The sequence below is a fragment of the Saccoglossus kowalevskii genome, chromosome 2 (assembly GCF_978046115.1).
Source record: "Saccoglossus kowalevskii chromosome 2, keSacKowa6.1, whole genome shotgun sequence".
In the NCBI taxonomy this organism is placed as follows: Eukaryota; Metazoa; Hemichordata; class Enteropneusta; family Harrimaniidae; genus Saccoglossus; species Saccoglossus kowalevskii.
Window position 1 is genome coordinate 3,404,936 of NC_140642.1, and position 24,501 is coordinate 3,429,436.

Below are 24,501 nucleotides of genomic sequence, written 5' to 3' on the forward strand. Positions count from 1 at the left end.
TTCTAGGCAGTATCCTTGTACTAGTTTGTTTGTTCTCATCAATACCCATTTATTAGGAGAGAACTGATTTTCAGAACATGATTGAAGAAGTGAAGACACAACATTTCCCTGGATTCGAATCAACGATTTTAAGCTCAATTCACTATGTTCAATTACCCAGCATAGACTCCGGCCAGTCAAAATGACTAATTTGACCACGTTGTTAGATCTCTTTGTGTAATTCCTCTCATGCATGTCTTGTTCATTTTTACCAATGTGTTTTTAGAAATGGATAGGAAGAAAGGGAAACACACCAAAGGCTCCTCACCTCTTGTTTTGTCACCCCAAAGATCGAGGTGGTTGTGCGGTGGTTGCCATCAGGAGCTACCAAGTTGGAATGCTACTTGCATTTGGACTGTGTTCGAGGCTCAGAGTTTTGCATAGAGTATATTTGCATCAACTGGTTTCAAGGGCCTGGGAACATTCCAAGGCCGCATGTAAATTACCGAGACTGACTCAAGTTCACAGCATTTGCGCATGCAGTACTGGGAGCAATGTATGCGTGAGTGAGTGGAGTGCTAGCAAGAGCAGAAAGTCTTCCCACTTTTCTACCAGTACCTAGACAACTGCGGCGATGAGTGAGAGGCCTGACAGTGGAGGTCCTGAGATTCTAGCCCCCCTGCTGTCGCAGTCTGCTTTTGCAGTACCTGATTGTGCCGGCAACGGCGAGGCTGTGCCTCTGGAGGTTTTTACTCCTATGGGGCCTGTTGCGGATCCCTCTGTGGATCCGTTCTCGCATGGCGCTGGGTTTTCCTCAGAGATTTGGTCTTTGGCTGAGGATCTGTCGGGACAAATTGTGTCCCTTGCAGGTCGGTAGATCAAATGCAGGTAGAGCAGGGTGTCTTCACTGCGGCGGCCCCTCCGGCGGCTAGCCAGAAGAAGCACACTAAGAAGCGACATTCTCATTTGAGGCATGCCTCTTCCCGGAATCCCCCCGATCCCAGCCCCGAACTCCCCATTAATTGGGATGCAGGCGAGGCACAGGCTAGTGGCACCGGGTCTCCTCGAGTCTGCCTTCGCTACAGGTATAGACTCCCTCTTTGTTGAATCTCAGGTGTTCCTAGGGGGGACCAAACCGACCGTCAGCCACTCTGTCAGACATGCTCTCGCTCACTTTATTAAGATAAGGGGAGGCAGTGCAGCCATGTCTGACATGGTGGGTACAACCTTGGGCGGCCCCTTGGAGTCATCCCTTCATAATGACGCTGTGAGCCACACCAAGCAAAGCCTGAGATAAAGCTGCATGACCCAGACTGGATCCCAAGGTTCTGACCCTTACTGGATCACAATGTTCCGATCCCGACCCTGAACGTTTGCTCGATGGGTGGCCACGTTCCTTGGACGTTTTCGGCAGCTCAATCCAAAACGACCCATCACGCCCTGAGGGCAGAGTTACGACCCATTAACTTCTTGGAGTATGTGGCTGGCACGCATAATTGTGTGCGCCCAGAACTCTGAGACCTCAGAGGCAGAACGCACCAGCCTTCTAGACCAGGCGACATGGCACAGCTAAGTGTGACATCCTCCAGTGTCACCTGGCTCTCTTCTACAGCTGGATGCCTACTTGGAGGCATGTGTTTTCGCCAGTAAACATTTTACGTTCGGTATTCTGGCTTGAAGGCAGCGGGTATCTGATCCCCTATCCAGGTTGTGATACACGGTTACAAGATACCACTGTCAGTAGTACTGCCAGTAGTACTGCCAGGGGACCCCCGCAAGGCGGAAGCAATCCAACGGGAGGTAGACAGTTTGCTTGCAAAGGGCGCCAGACAGTCCATAGGATACTGTCCATAAGTCTGGGCTTCTATTCAAATGTGCTTGTAATCCCAAAGGCCACAGGTGGCTGGCGTCCAGTTCTGGACTTAAGCAGACTAAATCAGTACATGCTCAGTCAACACAACAGTTGGTGTTCCTGGGCATGGAGTTCGACACAGAGGCGGGCTTGGTACGGCCATCGCAGGCCTGTTGCTTAGCACTAAGAGACCTAGCCGAATGCCTAGTCAGCAAACCTCGGTTTGCAAGGTAGTTCCCCAAGCTGCGTTACACAGCCACCCGGTACAGTTCACTTAGTTGCAGTACCAGGCTCACCTACAGTAACTGGGGGGGGGGGGCAGATCCCAATCGCTGTCAGTCCTGGCGGAGAAAATTCTCCTTTGGTGCCTGGAATACAATGTGGAGCTAACTGCACACCATCTTCCAGGGGTCAGTAAAGTGGACGTCCTCTCACGTTGTCTCCCTAATGGGTAGCCTCCAGACTATTTCGAATGTGGGACGGCCCAAAGATAGACCTTTTTGCCACACCCCAGAATGCCAAGTTCCCGGCGTTTGTGACACTCCTGCAGACTTCAGGAGCTTGGGCCAGGGGCGCTTTGTCAATCCCATGGGCCCACATGGAGAAACCTCGACAGGAGTGCACCTGCATTTTGACGCTGGTGGCGCCCAACGGGCCAAGCAAGGTTTCCACTACTGTTTGAAATGTTAGTCGCAACAGCAGTGTTGCTTCCAGACATACTGGATCTGCTATTCTAACGAGACGGGGCACTACCAACGAGCCCAGCGGTGTACCACTTGCACGCATCAAGGCTCTCAGTTGACTCGCTCAGGTTTATCTGAGCCGGCTGCCAACATCCTGACCAGGGCGAACAGAGATTCCACCAATCAGCCTATGTCTCAAAATGGTGGGCGTACGTTGACTGGTGTAGTGCAAATGTGGTTGATCCATGCCATCCCTCTGTTGGCCAGGTAGCTGATTTGTTCGTCCAGTTGTCTGACAAGTTGGGCTTGTTCTATGCAGGGATCATTGCTATAGGCCAGCCTTATCACCCACCATCGAGAATTCTTTGGGGCCAAGACTAGCTGATTGTTCTATTATTAGGAGACTGTTGACTCCCAACAAGGGAACCGTCCGATTGGGACTTATCGGTTGTATTGTCCACTTTAAGCAGACCACCCTTGGAGCCTCTGGGATCAACACCACTGTATAAATATAAATGTATACTACGAGTACTGCAAACTCGGAATAAATACTCTGTTGGGCAAGTTCAGAGGTTACCAGTGTTACGGTTTTGGGCGAGGTCACACAGTATGAAACGAACTAGGGTTCATAGGATTAGACCTAACAGTTTGTTGGCGAATGACTGTGGTGTTGCTCAGTCCATGTAAATTACGTAAGTAATAAAGCGTAGAGTAGTTTATTACGTCATTACAGTACATCCACTGATATACAGAATAATTTACCATAAAGAAATACTAGTATGTAACACAACAACGCCATAAAGACAGGCGCTAAAATACTTGCGCGTCCTATTTATAGGCTCGGTAGGGTACTGAACCCTAGAGTTAACATAATACAGTAGTGTTTTCTATCACGTTCGCATTCGTGTCGCCAACATTTATGGACGTGGTTTAAAGCGCGGTGGTCGTCGCGCAGCGCGTCATTTATACCAGGAACTGCATGTGTTGTGCTATCGATATTGCCTTGTCACTGTGAATATTCATCCGCGCGTTTTCAAAACAATCCTCGGGGGGGGGGCGGAGCTACGTCACAGTTCTACGTTGTTAAGACGCGCACCACTGTACCACGTATTTCTATGGGCTTTGTGCGCGCTGCTGTGGAACGCCGGTGGAGCCGGTGAAAACTCGAGAAAACAACACAAACTCAACTTTAAAGTAATCCTGAACAACCAAATTTATATGTGTTACACACGTAGGGCTAATTTTGTTGCACTGTTCAGGGGAGTCTCAACAATCATCCCAAAGTACCGTTTTATGCGAGTTTTGGGCCTTTGTTTTCACCGCCGCGGGTTGCCAGGCGGTAGAAATTGCCCGGATGTGTCCGCCCTCGAGGATAAGCAATTATATAGTCAATGACAAAACACAAGTACATGTACACTTATGTACGCACACGCACTGTTCAATAATACTATGACACTATTCGTTGCGTTATTTTGGTCTATTCTAACATTAAACTTATGATTATATTCAAGAACTATTTAAATACCTCGCGTATGAATACAGCCAATCAGAGTGTGTGAATATACTATTGGGATGACTACGAGGTCATAACCTCAGAGTTCCAGGAAGTAACACGGCAATTCGTTATAACGCCATATACTGAGCTGAAACCTTGCTTGTTGTCAACTCATTTCATTTTTACATATATCAGATATTCTTTACAAATCATGGCATATCCGTCACCTGCCGGTTGGAACCCAGCGATGGGCGGTGGTGGCTGTGGCGCTTACCCTACACCGGGGGCGGCCTATCCGCAGATGTGCTACCCTCAACAAGGAGCGACCAAGCCGATATTAAACCCCGTGAGTATAACTCAATTTATATTATTATGGAGGTGCATATATTGTTAGTCATTATATGAGATATAACATTCAGAAACCAATCTAATTTACAATCAGATATATACCGTTAGTACTCATATTCAACATTCAAATTCCGGGAAGAGGTGACAAGTCAGTTCCTCACAGACTGAGTTTAGTCACACACCTGGTTCCACGAATCTATGCGTATCGCGTAAAGCTATACTGTATACAAGGCCAGGAAAAAAAATCTCTGTTTCTCGTTTCATGTAAATTTCAAAATGAGGAAGCGAGGTGATTTTTTTTTTTTTTTTGAATACTGAGCTAAAATGGAGGAAATTTGAGACAAGTGCGAGTACAAGCGCATTTTGGAGTGCTTTAGAAGGGAAAACACGTCCGAGGCACATAGTTTGAAATGATGTGCACGGAAACGAGAAACAAAGATATTTTTTTTTTCTCAGCCTAAGATAAGATAATTCTTTTTTACTACCGTTTCTAGTTTGGTTAAATAAAGTTTGGTGTAATAAAGGTATAAATTTTAATTATAAATGTTTGTTAAACTAGAAGTTTAATATTGATAAAGTCATCAAAGTAATTTTTTCTAATTGTTATTGCTTTTTAATATAGTCAGTTTAATTAGAATATTAAAATATGAATAAACTTCTGAATTTTATTAAGGTGTTTGGACTTGATTTTGAGGAAAAATGAATACAATGTCTTTCTTGGTTCAGTGATAAGTTTGCATGAAGTGATAAAATGCAAACTGCAATGCAAATTGAAATAATACGATGCTGTTTTTATTATTTGAGAACATATATAAAAAAAACTCTGCCGTGAAGTTACATCTCGATCAATTAAGGCAAATGATGTCAGAAAGTGTCAGTGACGTATTTTGCTTTTATTGAAAACTTAAAACAGTCTTTTGGACATCTGTGGAGAATGAGAGGTGTAATTGAAGAGCGGCGGTCGTTACACCGCGTCCTGTTCGATATGGGACTCATAGCGACACATACAATGCGTGTAAAATACATTGTTTATTTACATGAAATTTGCACACTGCTTGATGTCCACTGCCCTTTAATATTGATTTTACGTGGTTTTTTTACTCAGAGCATTCCTTTTCTGGGTCAAATCCCCGGATGTACGAGACCTGGGAAAATGGTAGTCATACAGGGAAGTGTTCCCCGAAATGCCGACAGGTACATTTTTACTATTATTGCGTTTACGTGTATCAGTCATATCTTGTCCTCGTCTGTCTATATTGGCATCTCATTGCATATTTATAATTATTATGTATCACCATGACACCCATACCAATAACAGTAGATAACACAACCAATAATAATTACTACGTAACAATGCAATGATCAATCTATCAATCTAGATTTGAAACAAAATGAAAGTGTTACTAAGTACACTACATAGCTACATTACCTAGAAATCGTTGACCGCAAACAAATTTAATTGTTACCAGTTGTATATACAGTATGTAGAAATTGTATGTTTGTTTCAGTATGTACGTTTATTGGTTTTTGTGTTATGTTTTCTCAGGTTTGGTATAAACTTTCAGATTGGTGCCAGTACTAAACCACGTGCAGACATTGCATTCCACCTTGCAATCCGAGTAAAGCTTGGGCATATTGTTAGGAATACGTTGACAAACGAGAAATGGGGTGTTGAGGAACGTGGCGTGCCTTACCAGCCATTCGTACCTGGTCAAAACTTTGAGATTATGATCCTGGCTGACAAAGAAGAATTTAAGGTATATTATCTCATCTTAAATGCCAATGGAACTCAGTATTCAACAATTAAATATTAGCAGTAATTCAAGCTTCTTTAAATCTAATTAAGAAAGACCATTTAGTTGTGAGAAAGCAACTTCTTAAAATGTCTGAAAATTTATGCCCCAAAAATCTGCTTTCGCATATGTATAAAAGTATGAATGAATTTCAAAAACAGATGTTATAAGAATTAAAATATTTATCATCAAATGTTGAAATAATCCCCAATGTTTATAATTGTACGGTCTGTTCATGCTCACTGTACTGTTGTTTGAAGTGGATAACAATGACCCATTTGCGACATTTGTGTTGATAAACTTTGATTTTCCCACAATCCAATGCGGTCATAGTCTAATGTAAATCACAAGTATGAGGTTTGACCTCAGTGTGACTTGCAATAATTACTGCCGGTGATTCCTAAAAAAATATCTAATCAAAGCTTGGTAACGTCTCAGTTTTTACTCAGTTTGTTTGTAGTCAAAGTCACCATCTTTGCCTTACTCAGACATGTATGCAAATTTATATTTAAACTCTCAATAATTTTACGTCAACCTCACTTGAACCCCAAGCAGCCGACCAATCAAAATGCATACATACGTGTGGTGGAAGAAAACTTATTGGACGTGAAGAAAATGTCATATTCTCTATTCATTTAAGCACCATGCATTCGATACTTGTCATTCATTCGTTTAGCGATAGGATAGTTGCCACAGATAGTTTCAGATATTATAGTTGTGTCTAATTAAAAAATCTGGTCAGTGTCGCGATACATCTTCAAATTCGTCAACCAACGCTTAATTATCAGCTAATAAACCCAAAATGACGCAGTTAAATAAGTGCTGTGATTCGTAATCCAATCCAAAGGGTATAGACTGTAGAAATCGATCAACTCAAAATCCTGACTGATGTTATCAAATGAAACAAAATAAGAAATTGGCTACAATATTAACTTGTTGATGTCAGAGATGCCAATCACTGCGATTTTGACAGCTGATCAATGCAGCTCGACCAAGTCGCTTCGCTCTGCCCAAACTTATTAATGAAGACCAGTCTTGTTCAACTGTAATATTAGCCCAAGGGCGATGGGCAATTGTGTATATACAGTGATATATTTCATTTCTTCGCCGATTTGACACGTGTGGGATAAATAGAGAAAGCAGTATGTTATCAATATATAACAGCGCCACCACCAACGAAGAACTTTTGAGGTGCTTCCACTTTCTGATTGCATCACGTGCCGGCATGTGTTTCGCTTAAAAGAGAAATTCCACTTAAGGTCTATATATAGTATATGTATGTATTCTAAAACTGAAAAAAGTGAAAACATGTTACCACAACAATGCGTCTAGTACTGCTTTTAAATTTCTGACTGCAATGTTTCTAAAAACTTATTTTAGCCAAGAAGGAAAATTTAATGTATATTATTTCTGGTATTGTACTAATCCAAGCAATTTTGTCTACCTTGATATTCCTAGTTCCTGAATCTAGAGGTCGCTATAGAGATCGGGTACCTGGCATATACATAGTGTGTATTGTAACCATTTCGCATTTTATTGGAGGTTTTATCTATGGGGTATCTGCTTTGTTATTTAGGTTTACACGGATAGTAAACTTGTGTTAAATTTTCAACTACTCACAGTTTCGCAGTATTTATTAAATCGGACAAGTAAAATATGCCTGTTCGGTGGCTGGTTTTTAAAGGCAATTAGTGAATTAATGTTTGTGGCACATGTAACTGACACCTAGTGTTGATTTCATGAAATTAGTGTCTTCCCTTCTCGTACCTACGGTGCTTGCAGATTTTACGTCACTCCGGTTATACTGACTTAGAAACATTACAAGACCCTGTGGTTGCACCCCATGTGTGGCTGTGACGTGGAAAATATTTGGGTCATTCATAAAAATTGCTGATAGACAGAACCCTGTTTAGAAAAGTTACAATGAATCGATTTGAATGTAATACATATTGAACTGTACGTCCTTTCAGGTTGCTGTCAACGGTCAGCATTACATTACGTATAAACACCGTGTCAGACCTCTGAAGAAGATCGACTATCTTGCTATCATTGGTGACGTCACAATCACATCTGTGAAATTCCAGGATGAACAGGTACATTACCGAACACAGTAACATAATGGCTAAAAAAACTTATAATAAAAACACGAATTTAGCTTTAGCAGTTTTTGAGAATTTCCATGAGTTCTATCAGTTACCTAATATTGTGTATAAACTCTGAATGTCTGTTTCATTTAATTGGGATTATAAACTAACGTTTGCGTGATGTGTTATTTAGGTTGCAGCAGGTGGGACCCAAGTAGCTGCTGCCCCGGTAGGACCCATTGTAAATCCTGTGAGTATATTTATCTTTACTGAAAAAAGTTATATATTTGTGTTGTCATTCAATGAGTAACTTGGCATTTTGGCTTATCTTAGTTATTAAAATAAACTGAGTTTACTGTTAAAAATGTGTGTTGTTGTTGCTTGAATAGCCAATGCGTAGTTTTATTGAATGCATCCGGGCACGTCTCCCTGTCTTAATGTGTATCCCTGTCTGAGTATGTCTCATTGTCAAAGTAAGTCTCATTGTCCGAGTATGTCTCCCTGTCCGAGTACGTCTCTATGTTCGAGTATGTCTCCCTGTCCAAGTACGTCGACTTGTCTCAGCATGCGTCCCTGTTCGAGTATGTCTCCCTGTCAGAGTATGTCTCTATGTTCGAGTACGTCTTCATATCTGTAACATGATTTGCATTTAGGAAGTGACATAATACCAATTAGTGTTCTAAAATAATATTTTGAAAATTTTATTTCAGTCAACTCCATATATTGGACCAATACCGAACGGAATGTTTCCTGGTAAAATGGTTATAATAAACGGGACAGCGCCTCCCAATCCCACCAGGTATTGGATACTTATCTGAATAATCTGTTAAATTTTATTGTGTTCCTTTGTGTCAGTAACAAGGGCATGTGATATCTAGAGTGTATAAATGCAGTATACTTGTTCTCCGTGTTGATTCAAATATTTGCTGAAATAACTGTTGTATATAAATGTTATATATAATGTTTTTACAGGTTCGGTGTAAACCTCCAGATTGGACACAACCAGGACAAGAGTCACGATATCGTATTCCACTTCAATCCACGATTCCCAGCTAATGCAATTATCTGCAATACCAGACATGGCAAGAAATGGGGACCAGAAGAGAAAACTGCTCCTTATTTTCCATTTCAAGCGAATACTAATTTCGAAATTATCATATTGTGCCAGAATGACTGTTACAAAGTAGCTGTCAATGGCAGGCATTTGTTGGAATATCGTCACCGAATTGCTTACCAGCAAGTTAATACTTTACACGTTGGTGGCGATGTTCGTATAAACCAGATACGTTATCAATAGGTTCGTAGTCTCCCAGTAAGTCAGAATGTTGTTGATTTTACGATATCAGCAACTTAGTATGAGTTCAGATTCAATTTATGTACATGGGTTACGAGATAATCGGAAGTTTTTTGTAGCACACACATTAATATTCATTAATGACATAATGACATTGCAAAAGAACAAATGTTTTAAATTAATGTATTTACTATTATTCATAGTACTGGTGGTTGGGCGAGGTGGTGCTGTTAACGAATGCTAGTACATTGGACCAAATCTTTTCTTTTATTTTTATGTAGTATATTTAGTATATTTTACAAGATGGCGGAACAACTTTGTAATTGAGCCAGAAAATGAATGTACAATGAGGATGGCATCAGCAGATGTCAGATTCATGTGTAATTGCCTTGCCCGTAGTGTAGTGTAAACAAAGGGGAAGGTAAAGTAAGGTTTTGGCATTGTTGTTGTTGATAACTTAAATAATTTTTACATGATCGGTTTCAAATTTATATGTTATAAACAAACATGCAAAGATGGTCAAGTTTGATGTTTGTGTATTTTTTTTGCATAATTAATGATAGATGGTGTAAACTGAGAACAGACTTCTCAAGGTAGAGTGAACCAAGTGAGTATTGGTCACCAAATCTGGGGGGAGAATAACCACTGGAGAGAAGCACTTGTAGCCAAGGTGTTTATTGCTCAACTGCTAGGCCTGGAACCGAGCCTTAGATACTCTCGAGATGTTTCATGACAATGTATCAATATCAATATCATAGCCTCAAATCCCCTTATAGAGGATGAAAACTCGATTTTAAAAACGTTGAAATACACTTGAAAATACTTTGAACTCAATAATAACAAGTTAAATATATAACCATAAACACCAGCAAACAATTCTAAAATATGACTGTGCTGCAGTACCTGGATAAACTTAATATCTAGCACATGATATTTAGGTGATAGAAAAGCACCAAGCCGCACACAGCACTATTTTTTTTTTACTTATACTTCACTATACAACTGCTGACAACTAATTTGGGAAGTCAATCCTGGCTGCCATGCTCTTGACAAGCCATCAGCATTGCCATTTTCGAACCCCTTTTTTATGTTAAAAATTTATCTGGTACCCTTGCAGGGTCAGACTCCAACGCATCAGTCCATGATTTTGATTCAACCATTTTAAAGGATGATGGTCACTCTGAACAGTAAATGCTCTACCATACAAATATGGATATAATCCTTCCACTGTCCAAACAATGGCCAAAAATTCCTTCTCAATAGTTGCATAATTCATTTCACCAGGCAACAACTTCCTACTGATGTATATTATGGGATGTTCTTCTCCTTTGTCATTATTTTGACTTCACACCCCACCAATACCATGATCACAAACGTCAACCTGCAAGACAAAGGGTTTGGTATAATCTGGATTATGCAGTACAGGTTCAGATGTCAATGCTTGTTTCAGTTTACAAAATTATGTCTCGGTCTTCAGTTCATATTACTTGATTTGAACACTTCTTCTTTGTTAACTCTGTCAAATAAAAAGCAATTTCAGAGAAGTTAGGAATATAACCAACAAAGGACACTTGTGGCCCACTAATATAACACTTGCTAGGCTTGACAGTCAACCTTGCATTCCGCAATTGCTCAAGTACAGCCTGAAAATGTAATAAATGCGCTTTCCAGCTAACATCATGTACCTCTATGTCATCCATATATGCACCAGCATACGTTGTACTCACTTGTACCTTGCAGTATTTGATTTATTAACCTTTGTATGATTGCTGGGCCGTTTTTCATGCCAAAGGGCATCACTGTAATTCAAAGAGACCAAATTGAGTTATGAAAGCAGATTTCTGACAGGAAGATTTACTCAAAGGAATTTGCCAATATCCCTTCAACAAATGAAAAGTAGAAATATAACAGGCAACATCAAACGTTTCCATAGATCTCTTAACAGTGTCACCAAATTTGTTCATTTCATCTTCAATTCTCTAATTATGGTGAATATTTTGGTCACTTTTGGTAAAAAGTGATTTTTTCAACTTCTTGTTAAAAACCGCAAGTCCAATTGCTTTGATATTACATATATAGGTACTACATGTGGACCTCTCTTATATTTGTTCATTTTGTAATGATATCTTTAATTCTCTAATTGACTCCCATGTGCGAAGCACAAAAGGGAGTCTTTGCAGTTACCCTGTCTGTATGTATGTATGTATGTATGTCACTTTTTTTGTTCCACCGTTATCTCAAGAACCACTAATCAAATTTTGGTGAAACTTGGTACATAGATGCTCTGGGATAATGCACAGAGTTGATTAGGTTTTGGTAAAAATCAATGAATATTAATTACCTAATTTGCATGATAATTAGCTGATTTTTAGCTGTTCCAAGACTGTTCCACTGATATCTAAAGAACCACTCATTGGATTTTGATGAAATTTGGCACATGGATGCTCTGAACTAGTGCGCAGATTTGATTAGTTTTGGGTAAAAATCTATGAATATTAATTACCTAATTTGCATGATAATTAACTGATTTTAAGCTGTTCTATGACTGTTCCACTGATTTTTGAAGAACCACTCATTGGATTTCAATGAAACTTGGCACATGGATGCTCTGAACTAATGCGTAGATTTGATTAGTTTTGCGTAAAAATCTGTTATTATTAATTACCTAATTTACATAATGATTAATCAATTTTCGGCTTTTCCACTGATATCTCAAGTACTAATCATAACATTTCAATAAAACTTGGGACACTGCACATACCTGATAGTTTTTAGGGTAATATCAGTACATATTAATTACCTAATTTGCATAATTAATTAATTTTCAGCTTTTGATATTTCGAGTAGTAATGATCACGTTTCAATGAAACTTGGTACATCGTTACTTGAGGACTGTGCAGAGACCTAATTAGTTTTTGGGTAAATATTTGTGCATATTAATCACCTTATTAGCATAATTAGTTAATTTTCAGCTTTTCACCTGATATCTCAAGTACTAATCATCACATTTCAATGAGACTTGTGACATAGATATTCTAGGACTATGCAGAGACCTGATTAATTTTGGGATAAATAATTGTGCCTATTAATTACCTAATTTGCATAACTAGTTAATTTTTTGCTGTTCTATGATGTCTAAAAACCACTCATTGGATTTCAATGAAACTTTTAAAGAGTACCCATCACATTTCAATGAACCTAAGACTATGCACCATATTAGTTTTTGGTAAATATTTATGCTTCTTAATCACCTAATTAACATAATTATTTAATACTGATATCTCAAGTATTGATCATCACATTTGAATAAAACTTGGTACATAAATTCTCTAGGACAATAGACAGTCTGATTAATTTTGGGTTAAAATCTGTTCATATTAATTCTCTAATTAGTATAATAATTAATATTTTTTTGGTTCTAATCACATTTCAATGAAACTTGGTACATTGTGCAGACCTTATTAGTTTTACACTTAAATCTGTTCATATTAGTTACCTTATTTGCATAATTAGTTTTCAGCTATTCCATCAATATCTCAAGTATAAGTAATTTTGAATTAATTTGTAATGTGTCTCCAAAACTCTCAGCACACGGGAGTTCTTTCTAAGCTTTCTTTGATTTTGGTGAATATTTTTGGTAAAAAGTGATATTTTCGTCTTCTTGTTAAAAACCGCAAGTCCAATTGCTTTGATATTACATATATAGGTACTACATGTGGACCACTCTCAAATTTGTTCATTTCATGATGATATCTTCAATTCTCTAATTTTGATGAATATTTTTGTCATTTTTGGTAAAAAGTTATATTTTCGACTTCTTGTTAAAAACCACAAGTCCAATTGCTTTGATATTACATATATAGGTACTACATGTGGACCTCTCTCAGATTTGTTCATTTCATCATGATATCTTTAATTTTCTAATTTTGGTGAATATTTTTGTCATTTTTGGTAAAAAGTGATATTTTCGACTTCTTGTTAAAAACCGCAAGTCCAATTGCTTTGATATTACATATATAGGTACTACATGTGGACCACTCTCAAATTTGTTCATTTCATGATGATATCTTTAATTTTCTAATTTTGGTGAATATTTTTGTCATTTTTGGTAAAAAGTGATATTTTCGACTTCTTGTTAAAAACGACAAGTCCAATTGCTTTGATATTATATATATAGGTACTACATGTGGACCGCTCTCAAATTTGTACATTTCATGATGATATCTTCAATTCTCTAATTTTGATGAATATTTTTGTCATTTTTGGTAAAAAGTTATATTTTCGACTTCTTGTTAAAAACCGCAAGTCCAATTGCTTTGATATTACATATATAGGTACTACATGTGGACCTCTCTCAGATTTGTTCATTTCATCATGATATCTTTAATTTTCTAATTTTGGTGAATATTTTTGTCATTTTTGGTAAAAAGTGATATTTTCGACTTCTTGTTAAAAACCGCAAGTCCAATTGCTTTGATATTACATATATAGGTACAACATGTGGACCACTCTCAAATTTGTTCATTTCATGATGATATCTTTAATTTTCTAATTTTGGTGAATATTTTTGTCATTTTTGGTAAAAAGTGATATTTTCGACTTCTTGTTAAAAACCGCAAGTCCAATTGCTTTGATATCACATATATAGGTACTACATGTGGACCACTCTCAAATTTGTTCATTTCATGATGATATCTTTAATTTTCTAATTTTGGTGAATATTTTTGTCATTTTTGGTAAAAAGTGATATTTTCGACTTCTTGTTAAAAACGACAAGTCCAATTGCTTTGATATTATATATATAGGTACTACATGTGGACCGCTCTCAAATTTGTACATTTCATGATGATATCTTCAATTCTCTAATTTTGATGAATATTTTTGTCATTTTTGGTAAAAAGTTATATTTTCGACTTCTTGTTAAAAACCGCAAGTCCAATTGCTTTGATATTACATATATAGGTACTACATGTGGACCGCTCTCAAATTTGTACATTTCATGATGATATCTTCAATTCTCTAATTTTGATGAATATTTTTGTCATTTTTGGTAAAAAGTTATATTTTCGACTTCTTGTTAAAAACCGCAAGTCCAATTGCTTTGATATTACATATATAGGTACTACATGTGGACCTCTCTCAGATTTGTTCATTTCATCATGATATCTTTAATTTTCTAATTTTGGTGAATATTTTTGTCATTTTTGGTAAAAAGTGATATTTTCAACTTCTTGTTAAAAACCGCAAGTCCAATTGCTTTGATATTACATATATAGGTACAACATGTCGACCACTCTCAAATTTGTACATTTCATGATGATATCTTCAATTCTCTAATTTTTATGAATATTTTTGTTATTTTTGGTAAAAAGTGATATTTTTTTCTTTTTAAAAACCACAATCATTTATGGTGAAAAATTATATTTTTTAATTCTTGTTGAAGTCCCATTGCATTGATACTATGCATATTGTTCATTTTCTAATGATATCTTCTGTTCTTTAATTGAGATGAGCGTTGCCAACAGTGGAGCTATCTCAGCCGAGAGTCTTGTGACTTGAAATGGTCCTTGCCATTCTGCCTGTATCTTCTGCCTGCCTGATTGTAGTAACACCAGCACCTTTTCGCCAATATCAAAAGATCTATCACAAGCTTTCACATCATACCATCTTTTCTGTTTAGCCTGTGCGACCAGCATATTCTGTTTCACTACTTCATCATTTCTCCAATCTTATCCCTCATGTTAATTACATATTCATCTAGATTTTCCTCTTCTGGAATATCTCCAGTCCACTCTTTCTTTAACACAGCCAGAGGTCCTCTTACATGTTTTCCATACAATAACTCAAATGGAGCAAATCCTGTGCTTGCTTGTGGAACTTCTCGGTAAGTATGTTAAATATGTATCCCACACCTTTGGGTGTTCTGCTGTGTAGCGACGCAACATACAATTTTACTACTTGGTAAGGGCCCTACCAGATCTATTGCTGCCTTCTGAAATGGTACATCCACAATTGGCATTGATATCTTCGACACTTTTTCATGAGCATATCTCTTAGCAGATTTTTGGCATTCAGCACACGTTCAGCAATAATGTGCCACATCTGAGAATATCCCTGGCCAATAAAAATGCTGCAGTAACCTTTGTTTTGTCTTCTCTATTCCTAAATGACCAGCTACAGGAATATCGTGAGCAATCCTTAACAACTCACCTCTACACTTTAACAGGACCACCAACTGAGTCACCTCAGCTGCTTCCGAGTTCATGGGTCTCCATTGACAAAATAATAGACCATTTTTCCAGAAAAAACAAACTTTATTTGCTATCATATTTTCTGGCACTACTACTTCACGGACCTTTGTCAATGTTACATCTGATTGCTGCAATTTTATCAACTCCTCTCTCCTCAATTTGAACACGTCAAATACTTCATCATCACTTACTAGTAACTGAATCTCATTACAATGTATTATGATCCTCAACTTCATCTAACTCACCTTGATCATCTATGCTTTCATTAGTATCAACAACACTTTCTGGCAGTTGCTCCGCTTAAAGACCTGTTAATTGTTAATTACGCCTTACCTTAGCATTATTCTCTCTTAATGCTTTACTTTTTTCCTCTAGTGACAACATAAGCTGTACTCTCTTGACTATCTTCAGTCATGCTCACATGTACCTCATTATCCAAGTTAACATCATCAGCTATCAAAGGTATCTAAAACCCCTACATCCAGTTTCCCCCTATACAAATTACAATTCAAATGGACTCTTGCAATGGGTACTTGCCTTGTGCTATTATCTGCAAGTCTAACACACACATACTGTCCCAACAAATATGCACGTTTTGATACAAACTTTGACTTTATCAATGTCTGAGTACAACGTGTATCCTGTAGCAGTCAATTAAGCAGTCCTTTGCACATATGTACATCTATATAACTATCATATAAACACTTATCTACATTTTATTTGATTCACCTGCACAATACTCAAGAATACGTTACTACCCTTGCCTGATCCACTATTTGAACTAGGCTTAAGATTCATAGGACATGTTGTAGTAATATGACCAGGTTTGCCACACTTGAAACATGAGTTTAATGATTAGCTTGACTATTCTTATTAGAATCAGATTGCCAACTAAATTTTCCATTTGATGCCATTCACTTATCTGCTTTAGGTTTACCCGTGAGCAGCAATATACTGCTCAGCTAATTTAATGACCTCACCTTTTGATTTAGGTTCCCGTTCACGAATCCATATCCATGATTTGCTTCCTTAACAACAGATCTATCATTGTCTCCATACTGTCAACTTCTGCTGCTTCCAACCAATGCTCCAACAAATTCTCTGTCCTGGCACCCCATTCAGTAAACGACTCACATCTCACATCCCACTTTACACTTTTAAACCTGCTCCGGTATTTCTCTGCAGTCAACTCATATTTCTGCAAAATAGCTGCTTTAAATTAATCATAATCATTAGTCTTAATCACTCGTATTAGAAAACGCAGCCTGTGCTTCAATTTCAAAGCCCACATGTCTCGTGGCCAATGATGTGCTATTGCAATCTTTTCAAATGTTATTATATAAATCATCACCTTCCTTAAAATGAGAAATGTTAGGACCATTGTCTACAATTACAGTATTATCTATACTATGCTCCCTACCTTGCATACGTAACTTCTCCAACCCTAAATCCCGCAACTTCATTTCCACTTCATGTCTTCTCTTTTGTTCCTCAGCAATCCCTACTGCTTCCAGTTTTTCTATCTCTATCTCTAGCTTCTGTTTAAGCATAACCATCCGTAATTCATATTCACGCTTGAGCCTCACTGTATCCTGATGCTTTGGTTCCCAATCCTGCAAGTCCTTATTCAAATTTCATCCCAAATTAGAATGTATGGGAATCAGTAGTGGTGGACCCCCAGAATGAGCAGCAACATCCCCTGTATCTTTCATACTCACAACTTATTTTTACTTGTATACTGATAAGTATAACATGCAGCTATGGTACTCTCCTACCAAAGAACAAATTACCAACTGTTTAGTTTAACCACAAGAAAACATAAGATGTTACACACCCGAACTGGAAACAAATAAATTATTTATCCCAACACTGCACTTTTTTTAAAAATACACAGCCTTTTTTTACTCTCCTTTCCTGATACTTAAATATTGACACTCAGGTCAATCTTTGTTATTGTGAACAAACCAAAGCACTGAAGGCTGGCATAAACCACCAGTTGCTAAGGGAGTGTAGTAAAATGTTCTAAAAGTTAGTTAAAATATTGCAAGAGTAAATCTGCAGTCAGTTAAAAAAAGAGTTTTAGGAGAGCTAAAACAATGTTGCAATCAGATCAAAAATGTTCCATTTCAACGTACACTGCTTTCACGAGCTGTCAGTAACGTGCCTAAACTGCAATCACCTTCCAGCAATGCAGTCTGCAATGGCTATCAAATCTGTTTAACGTGAAAAACTATATTTTCCATACTTAATCTTTTTGAATATCTTTCCTTCTCCAGTTGTGAGATATTTTTTTCTTGACGATTTCTGTTTCATGTATTGTTTTGCATATTCCCTCTTACGATCAATAACATCAGCTTTCACATGCTTCATTTTTATTTCATCAAGCTCAATTTGCCTGTTTAATTCTTTACTTAACATATCATATTGAAGAGATTAACTAACATCAGCCTTATTTTGAACCTGATCTTTCACATCAGTAGATAAATCTTGCCAACTAAGTATCTTGACTGTAATTGGTGGATTTATAAAAAATACTATTTAATATATCAACTGATAAAATAACATGTAAGCCTGTTCATTTAAAACTTTTTCGATATTAATATTAAGTGTTACGCTATCATCATTGAATTTATACCAGATATTATCAGATGCTTTAATACAGGCATAGTAATGTAATGGATTAGACTGATGTACTATTACACCATATAACTTGTTGCTTACATACTCAGACCAGTTTAAATTAATTGAATAACTTGACAGGTGTCTCTATTTTATTCCCCAAATTTGAAAAACGTTTCAACTGTAAAACAAGGTATGGTGGTAATACTTGATTGGTCACATTTTTTTTACAATGTCATGAACTTCTTTGCAATGACTACACGAATTATTTCTTCACTAAAACAATCATTAAGGCAATTTGAAATAGAAACTGGTTCATTATTACTAGAATATGTGATAGGAAGTTGTAAAACAGTGAATGGTTCAACTCTAACATTCTGATATGCAGTGTTTTGAGTTGTGTGTTATTATAGATACCCATAAATATACTTTGTAAAGTATGTACTGGCATATTATTACTGTTTACGTCATATTTTTCTAATATGTCAAATATAATCACAAGAAACTCATGGGCATCATTTTCCACAAGAGGATTAAATAATTCTGTTCTTTTAATGTATTTCTGTAACCATGCTGCACTATTAACTGTTGTTACCCAAATACATCTGGATTATAAATGATTCCCATTCACATAACAAACAAGATGGTGCTTTAGTTTGTCTGCATAGATGGTTTTTGATTTGGATGCTGGAGTTTGTATTAATACCAGGCCCGTGGCCAGCACCTTTGAAAAGGGGGTTCGAAAATAATATTACCGGTATGTTTGATGTGAAATATGCGAATTTTAAAGGAAAGAAAGTGTGAATTCTTTGGAATCTTCGATCTCTGTTATAGACATTTTTATGTTCCCAGTTTTAAATGTAATTGGCTTACTTTGTATTACGCTTTTTAAGTTATTACACTCAATATTGAAATATTTTACCATTTTTGGAAGGGATTCCTGAACCATTCCCACGGACACGCACACACTAGATCCACTACTACAAGATTGGACGTATTTTAATATCATTGTCGAAACATTTTATGGTGGAATGTTTTTCGTTTTTCACAGAATTTAGCGCACATAGCAGTGACACTATTTCGTGTCAAAATCTGTCTACAATTATTCGTTCTAGTATTTATAGTCAAAAGCATGTGAATTGTTGGTTCATGTCAATCTGTTAAAAATTAAAGACCTCGAAAAGTAATGTGTAAGTCACTATATATTGTTTGTTACCAAATGTTACCGAGCTACATTTTGACCCATTGGGATACATGCTTGTCATAAGAAACAATGGTAATATGCCCTTAAACAGACAAAACTTGCTAGCTTCTCTGTATTTTATTGATCGATTTTCTCTGAACTGATGGTGAGCCTATTTTTTCATTTCATTTCCTTCATCTTTGTAACATGATATATCTTATATGTAAAAAAAATTACAATTGTTTTACGTTTGTGTAGCATTCTACTTTATTTGGCATATCACACAATATATTACTAGTACATAAGTTATGCCATAAATCACAACACACTTTGAGGATTCATTCTCCTTGGATGCAACTTTGCTAAAGTATCATTGACACTGAATTTGGGCTGCAAAAGTCTCTTTAGCCTATACATTGAAGAATTTAAAACTAATGAATAAAACTTGGAAAGTACAATTCCATTTAAACAGATTGTGGATGGGTTGGTCGGTCACATTCCAACTTTAGTTAGGATTTCAGCGGGACAAATTTAACTCTCACTTGTGATAACATACAATCCAGCACTCCCTAATATCGCCAACATACTTCGCAAATATTTCCCTCTGTTGCACTCCAATCAGAGACTTAAAAACCTACCCCCTATGGTAGCTTACAGACGGTGCCCTAATTTAGGTGATATCCAATACGAGATCTAAATTTATAGACAAAAGAGTGGAGAGACCCCCAGGTTGCTATCCTTGTAATGCCAAACAGTGCATTACATTCCACCACATTAAACAGTCGACTACGTTTACTGGTAACAAGACCACGACCATCTTTGGTATTAGAGAACACATCACTTGCAATACTAGTAGTGTTGTTTATCTTATAATATTTTTCACATTAAATATGTTGGGGAAACTGGTAACATGCTCAAGACCCTCATGTTACAGCATCGATCATCTATTTACTACCTTATACTAAAATATGTTTGGATATTTAGAGTACTAAGAAATTAACACTCCCGGTCCGGTTAGACTTAAAATACACCACGAATATTCACTTTTGAGATATAATTTTTGGTATGTGTTGGTTCTTGGATATTTCATCTTCGTCGTCCTGTAGTTCGTTTAGTAATTCGAACTTCCCAGTTTGCGTAAAAAGGGAGAGTTTCGCGATTTGGACATCGAAAATGCCTTTGCTTCATTATTTGCTGAGGGACAGCCGCTTAGGTGCTCTGTAACTTTCAGCAAATGAACCTAAAAACGTTAGGTAATCAAACAAAAATGACGTTGTACTAAAGTCCAAAAAGTATGTTCAAGGTCTGCATTTTTTGTAGCATAAAAACGATTTACTCCCTTGCTTTTTGTGACATCCTCAAATCAACTGATTTCCATTCCCCTTAAAAGTCAAAATGGCATGTGCCTCCATTTTACACCATGACTTGAAAAAGTCTTTTTTTGCTTGACGTGTTCATTTGCCTTTAATTGCGTTTCAGTGGCTGTCACAGTCGTATTCTGAGTCTTGCCGATAAAATTTTGGTTCAAATTCACATTAGATATCGCCGAGAAAACTCAAATTTTCAACTAAAGCTAAATTGCATAAGAATGTTTTTGCCCTTGGTCGCCATATTGGACACTGCATATTGAAATGCATTTTCTGCTGGAATGCAACAAATATAATGAGTTGCGTGCCAAACTGTTCAATAAAGCTAAGGATATGATCCCAGCATTTGAAAATAAACCTGCAGAGAAAAAATTCATGGAATTGTTACAGAATGAAAACATTATTATTCCAGTAGCACAGTTCATAAGTAAAAGCTTTGAAGTCAGGAAGCAGGGTCTTACTTGACATCTTAATGCCTGCTGTCAATTTTGTAATTTTATATTAGATTGTATTTTAGAGATTTTGTATTTTTTAGTAATTTAGTGATTGTATTTGTTATTTAGTATATTGTGTTTTTGTTTTTGTTTTTTTATATATATATTTCTCCTTGTACTTTGTGACCATTTTCTTTCCCTCCGGGGATTGTGTAAGAGTCAATAAGTAAATAAAAAACTGCATACAATTAGTTATTTAAGTATTTGACCTTGGTTGTACTTAATAAGCTTAAGTGTACACATTCAAAGTCATTATATGTTTTAATTGAGCAAGTGATCAGATGCTAGGCAAACTACAGTGAACTAACATCATGTAACAGCACTGTAACGTTTTTTTTGGGAAAGTCCAGGATTATTGAAGGAACCCGTTTTTGACTGAACTGCTTTCGTGTTTTTACGCCTGATTGACACCTACAACACATATTCACCCTATTTTTTTCCAAATTTCATATTTTGAATTTTGTTCCATTAAATCATTTGAACACTGCTATTACAAAACTGGTAGGAGGTAATACAATTGGGGCGAAAGTATTCAACATTCAGTTTTTGGCTGTTGCAAAGGCAGTGGTGCGCCAGGATTTTTTTTTTCAATTAGTGACGGTACGACCTGCCTGTGAAGTATGAACAAAATCAGCCGAGCCAAAAAAAAATCATAGAGGAGTTAAAAGCCGTTGCTGGTGAAAAGTTACCCAACTTTGGGGTCAAATTTCGCGATAATGAAAAAAGATATAAAAAATTCAGATAGTAACTTTGTGTTCACACTCAAGCTGAGTAGAATGAGCTATGTCTGAAGTGTTTTATCCCAAATTTGTAGGAGGAGATACATTTGGCACAAAGCTATCCAAAAAAACACCATTTTTTTGGCTGTTGCTATGGCAACGGTAAGCCATTTTTTTCAGATTTTTCCTAATAACTAAGGTGAAGATGTGACCTACCTGCCAAGTTTGAGCAAAATCGGCCAAGCCAAAAAAATCACAGAAGAAATAATACGTGAAAACACTGGAAATCACACACACACAGACACAAAACGACAAAAGTGATTATAAGGGACCCTAGCGTAGCGGATCGCCAATAATTAATATTTCATTTTTGTTACTGTATCTTTAATTTTATTTATTAAAATTAGTACATATTATATCTAATTGGGGTGGAAATTGCCAAGCTAATTTATAAAATTATAAACAAATATTTTCGTAAATAATACTGACCGTGAAATACGCCCTTGAGAAGTGTTACTGACAGAATATTTTATATTGCATTTTTTTCAATTTAATTAGTTGTATTGCAATGCATTAGTAATAATGTAAATATATATATATATATACATTTCTTTATTTCATTGATGAGTTATATATTTGTTATGTACTATAATTTATCTATATTGGAAAACGATTATGGGGATTATTAATTTTAATAGACAATATTCAACTATCCTTTGCAATAAGATCATAATGATAATGTTTCTTGGTTTTTGGAACTATTGGCATTATCAGAGCATGGCCATTCCAGGATTTAAACTCGTTCTTACAATTAAATAAATACAGCATTAGCATATTAGGCCCATTTTATATGACATTTCGATCGTGTGCATGCGACGCAAAACTCAATATATTGCCAAATATTTTGATTTCAATTATTTCCATGGGATAGCAAATTTAGTATTTTTTGGCAAATTTTTAATTCATTATTAGTATCAGTGCGTTTAAATTTTCGCGAATTAACATTATGGCATTTTAAGTCTGTCAAATAACGGCCAAATAAATACATGGAATCATTAATTCCTAAGGACCTGGCGTAGAATTGGAAATTACTTCAAATAAACAAATGTCCAATTCGGTAACAGAATAATAGTATATTTGGTTATTGATGATGAAATAGTAGGGCGCCACCAGACGTTCTGACTTAGCAAGTGCGTCGTATTTCTCTCTTGAAGTTGACGCTGATTGTGCACAAAGGAAGCCGCTCATCCCGCCATTGGATGACGGCACATCGTGCATGTGGTGTTTACAAAGGGTGTGGGGGATGATCCGCAGTACATCGTGACCAATAATAAAATGATTGGTTGTCCAACTGTGGGCGTGTCTTCTATTTCTGTGCTAAATGTGCAACACCCGCCATTTATTTTTCATGGTTGTTCTACCATAGTCGTCTGCACCAGTATTGCGAGTTCTAAGTTTGGTTTAAGTACTATGTTGGTCGCTCGACACCATATTCCCTCTCCGTCGGTACCGACGCCCAACTTTTGAGCTCGGCGTCCTGTGGAGCAAATCTACTCACCACGCCACGACACCTCTCCTCCCCGGAAACGTGCTTTCCAAACCGCGCAAATTCCTTTTACCGCCACTTTACAGTGGTTTTCAAACATACACCAGTTAATTCCGTTACCCAATGACTGAAGCAATTTTACATTGACCAGACACGCCCCAAAACAGATGACGCGATTTGACAGGATCGGCCAATGCGCATGCGTATAGAACAGCTGGTACTAATATCCTAATTTCCCAATAACTTATTTTGCACTCGTACAATGCAAAATACATATTTGATTAGGTTGGTTGGCCATCAAGTACTATCCTATGGCACCCAATTCATATATCACCAATATCATGGTACAGAGTTATGTTAACAGCGAATCAAAAATAAGACTAATATACTAATTTTTTATTTAATTAATTGTAAGGATGAGATTACATTGTGAAATGGCCACGATGTACCACGGATCATCATGGAGACGCGATATTGCATACTCAATATACAGAATGCACTATACCGTTTTTAAATCACTTTTCATTCTCTAGATATTCAACATTCTATCAGTAATTTTTCAGTTCACCATTTTGATTCCCCAGTAAAGGACTATAGTATGACGTCATAGCCACTGTTGTGAAAACTTGATAAAATGTTTTTTCTCAGCATTATGTTTGTCTTTCCCGTTAAGTGATGTTTTATATTGTATAGCCCTTAAACTACTCTAGTGGTATGTTTTCATGTTGAATAAATATTGATTGTAGTTATTGTACTACCTGCTGTGTCATTGAAATGATGTCTACTTTGCGATA

General features: G+C 36.9%; 1 protein-coding gene across 1 annotated transcript; it reads left to right on the top strand.

Moving 5' to 3' along the window:
- Positions 1-4,096: 4,096 nt before the first annotated feature.
- On the top strand, positions 4,097-9,697 carry LOC100378505 (galectin-8-like). Its single transcript, XM_002731541.4, has 7 exons — positions 4,097-4,355; positions 5,463-5,551; positions 5,904-6,114; positions 8,121-8,243; positions 8,428-8,484; positions 8,945-9,033; positions 9,207-9,697. The coding sequence occupies exons 1-7, from the start codon at positions 4,221-4,223 to the stop codon at positions 9,529-9,531; spliced, it is 1,029 nt and encodes a 342-aa protein (XP_002731587.2). The 5' UTR covers positions 4,097-4,220; the 3' UTR covers positions 9,532-9,697.
- The last annotated feature ends 14,804 nt before the right edge of the window (positions 9,698-24,501 follow it).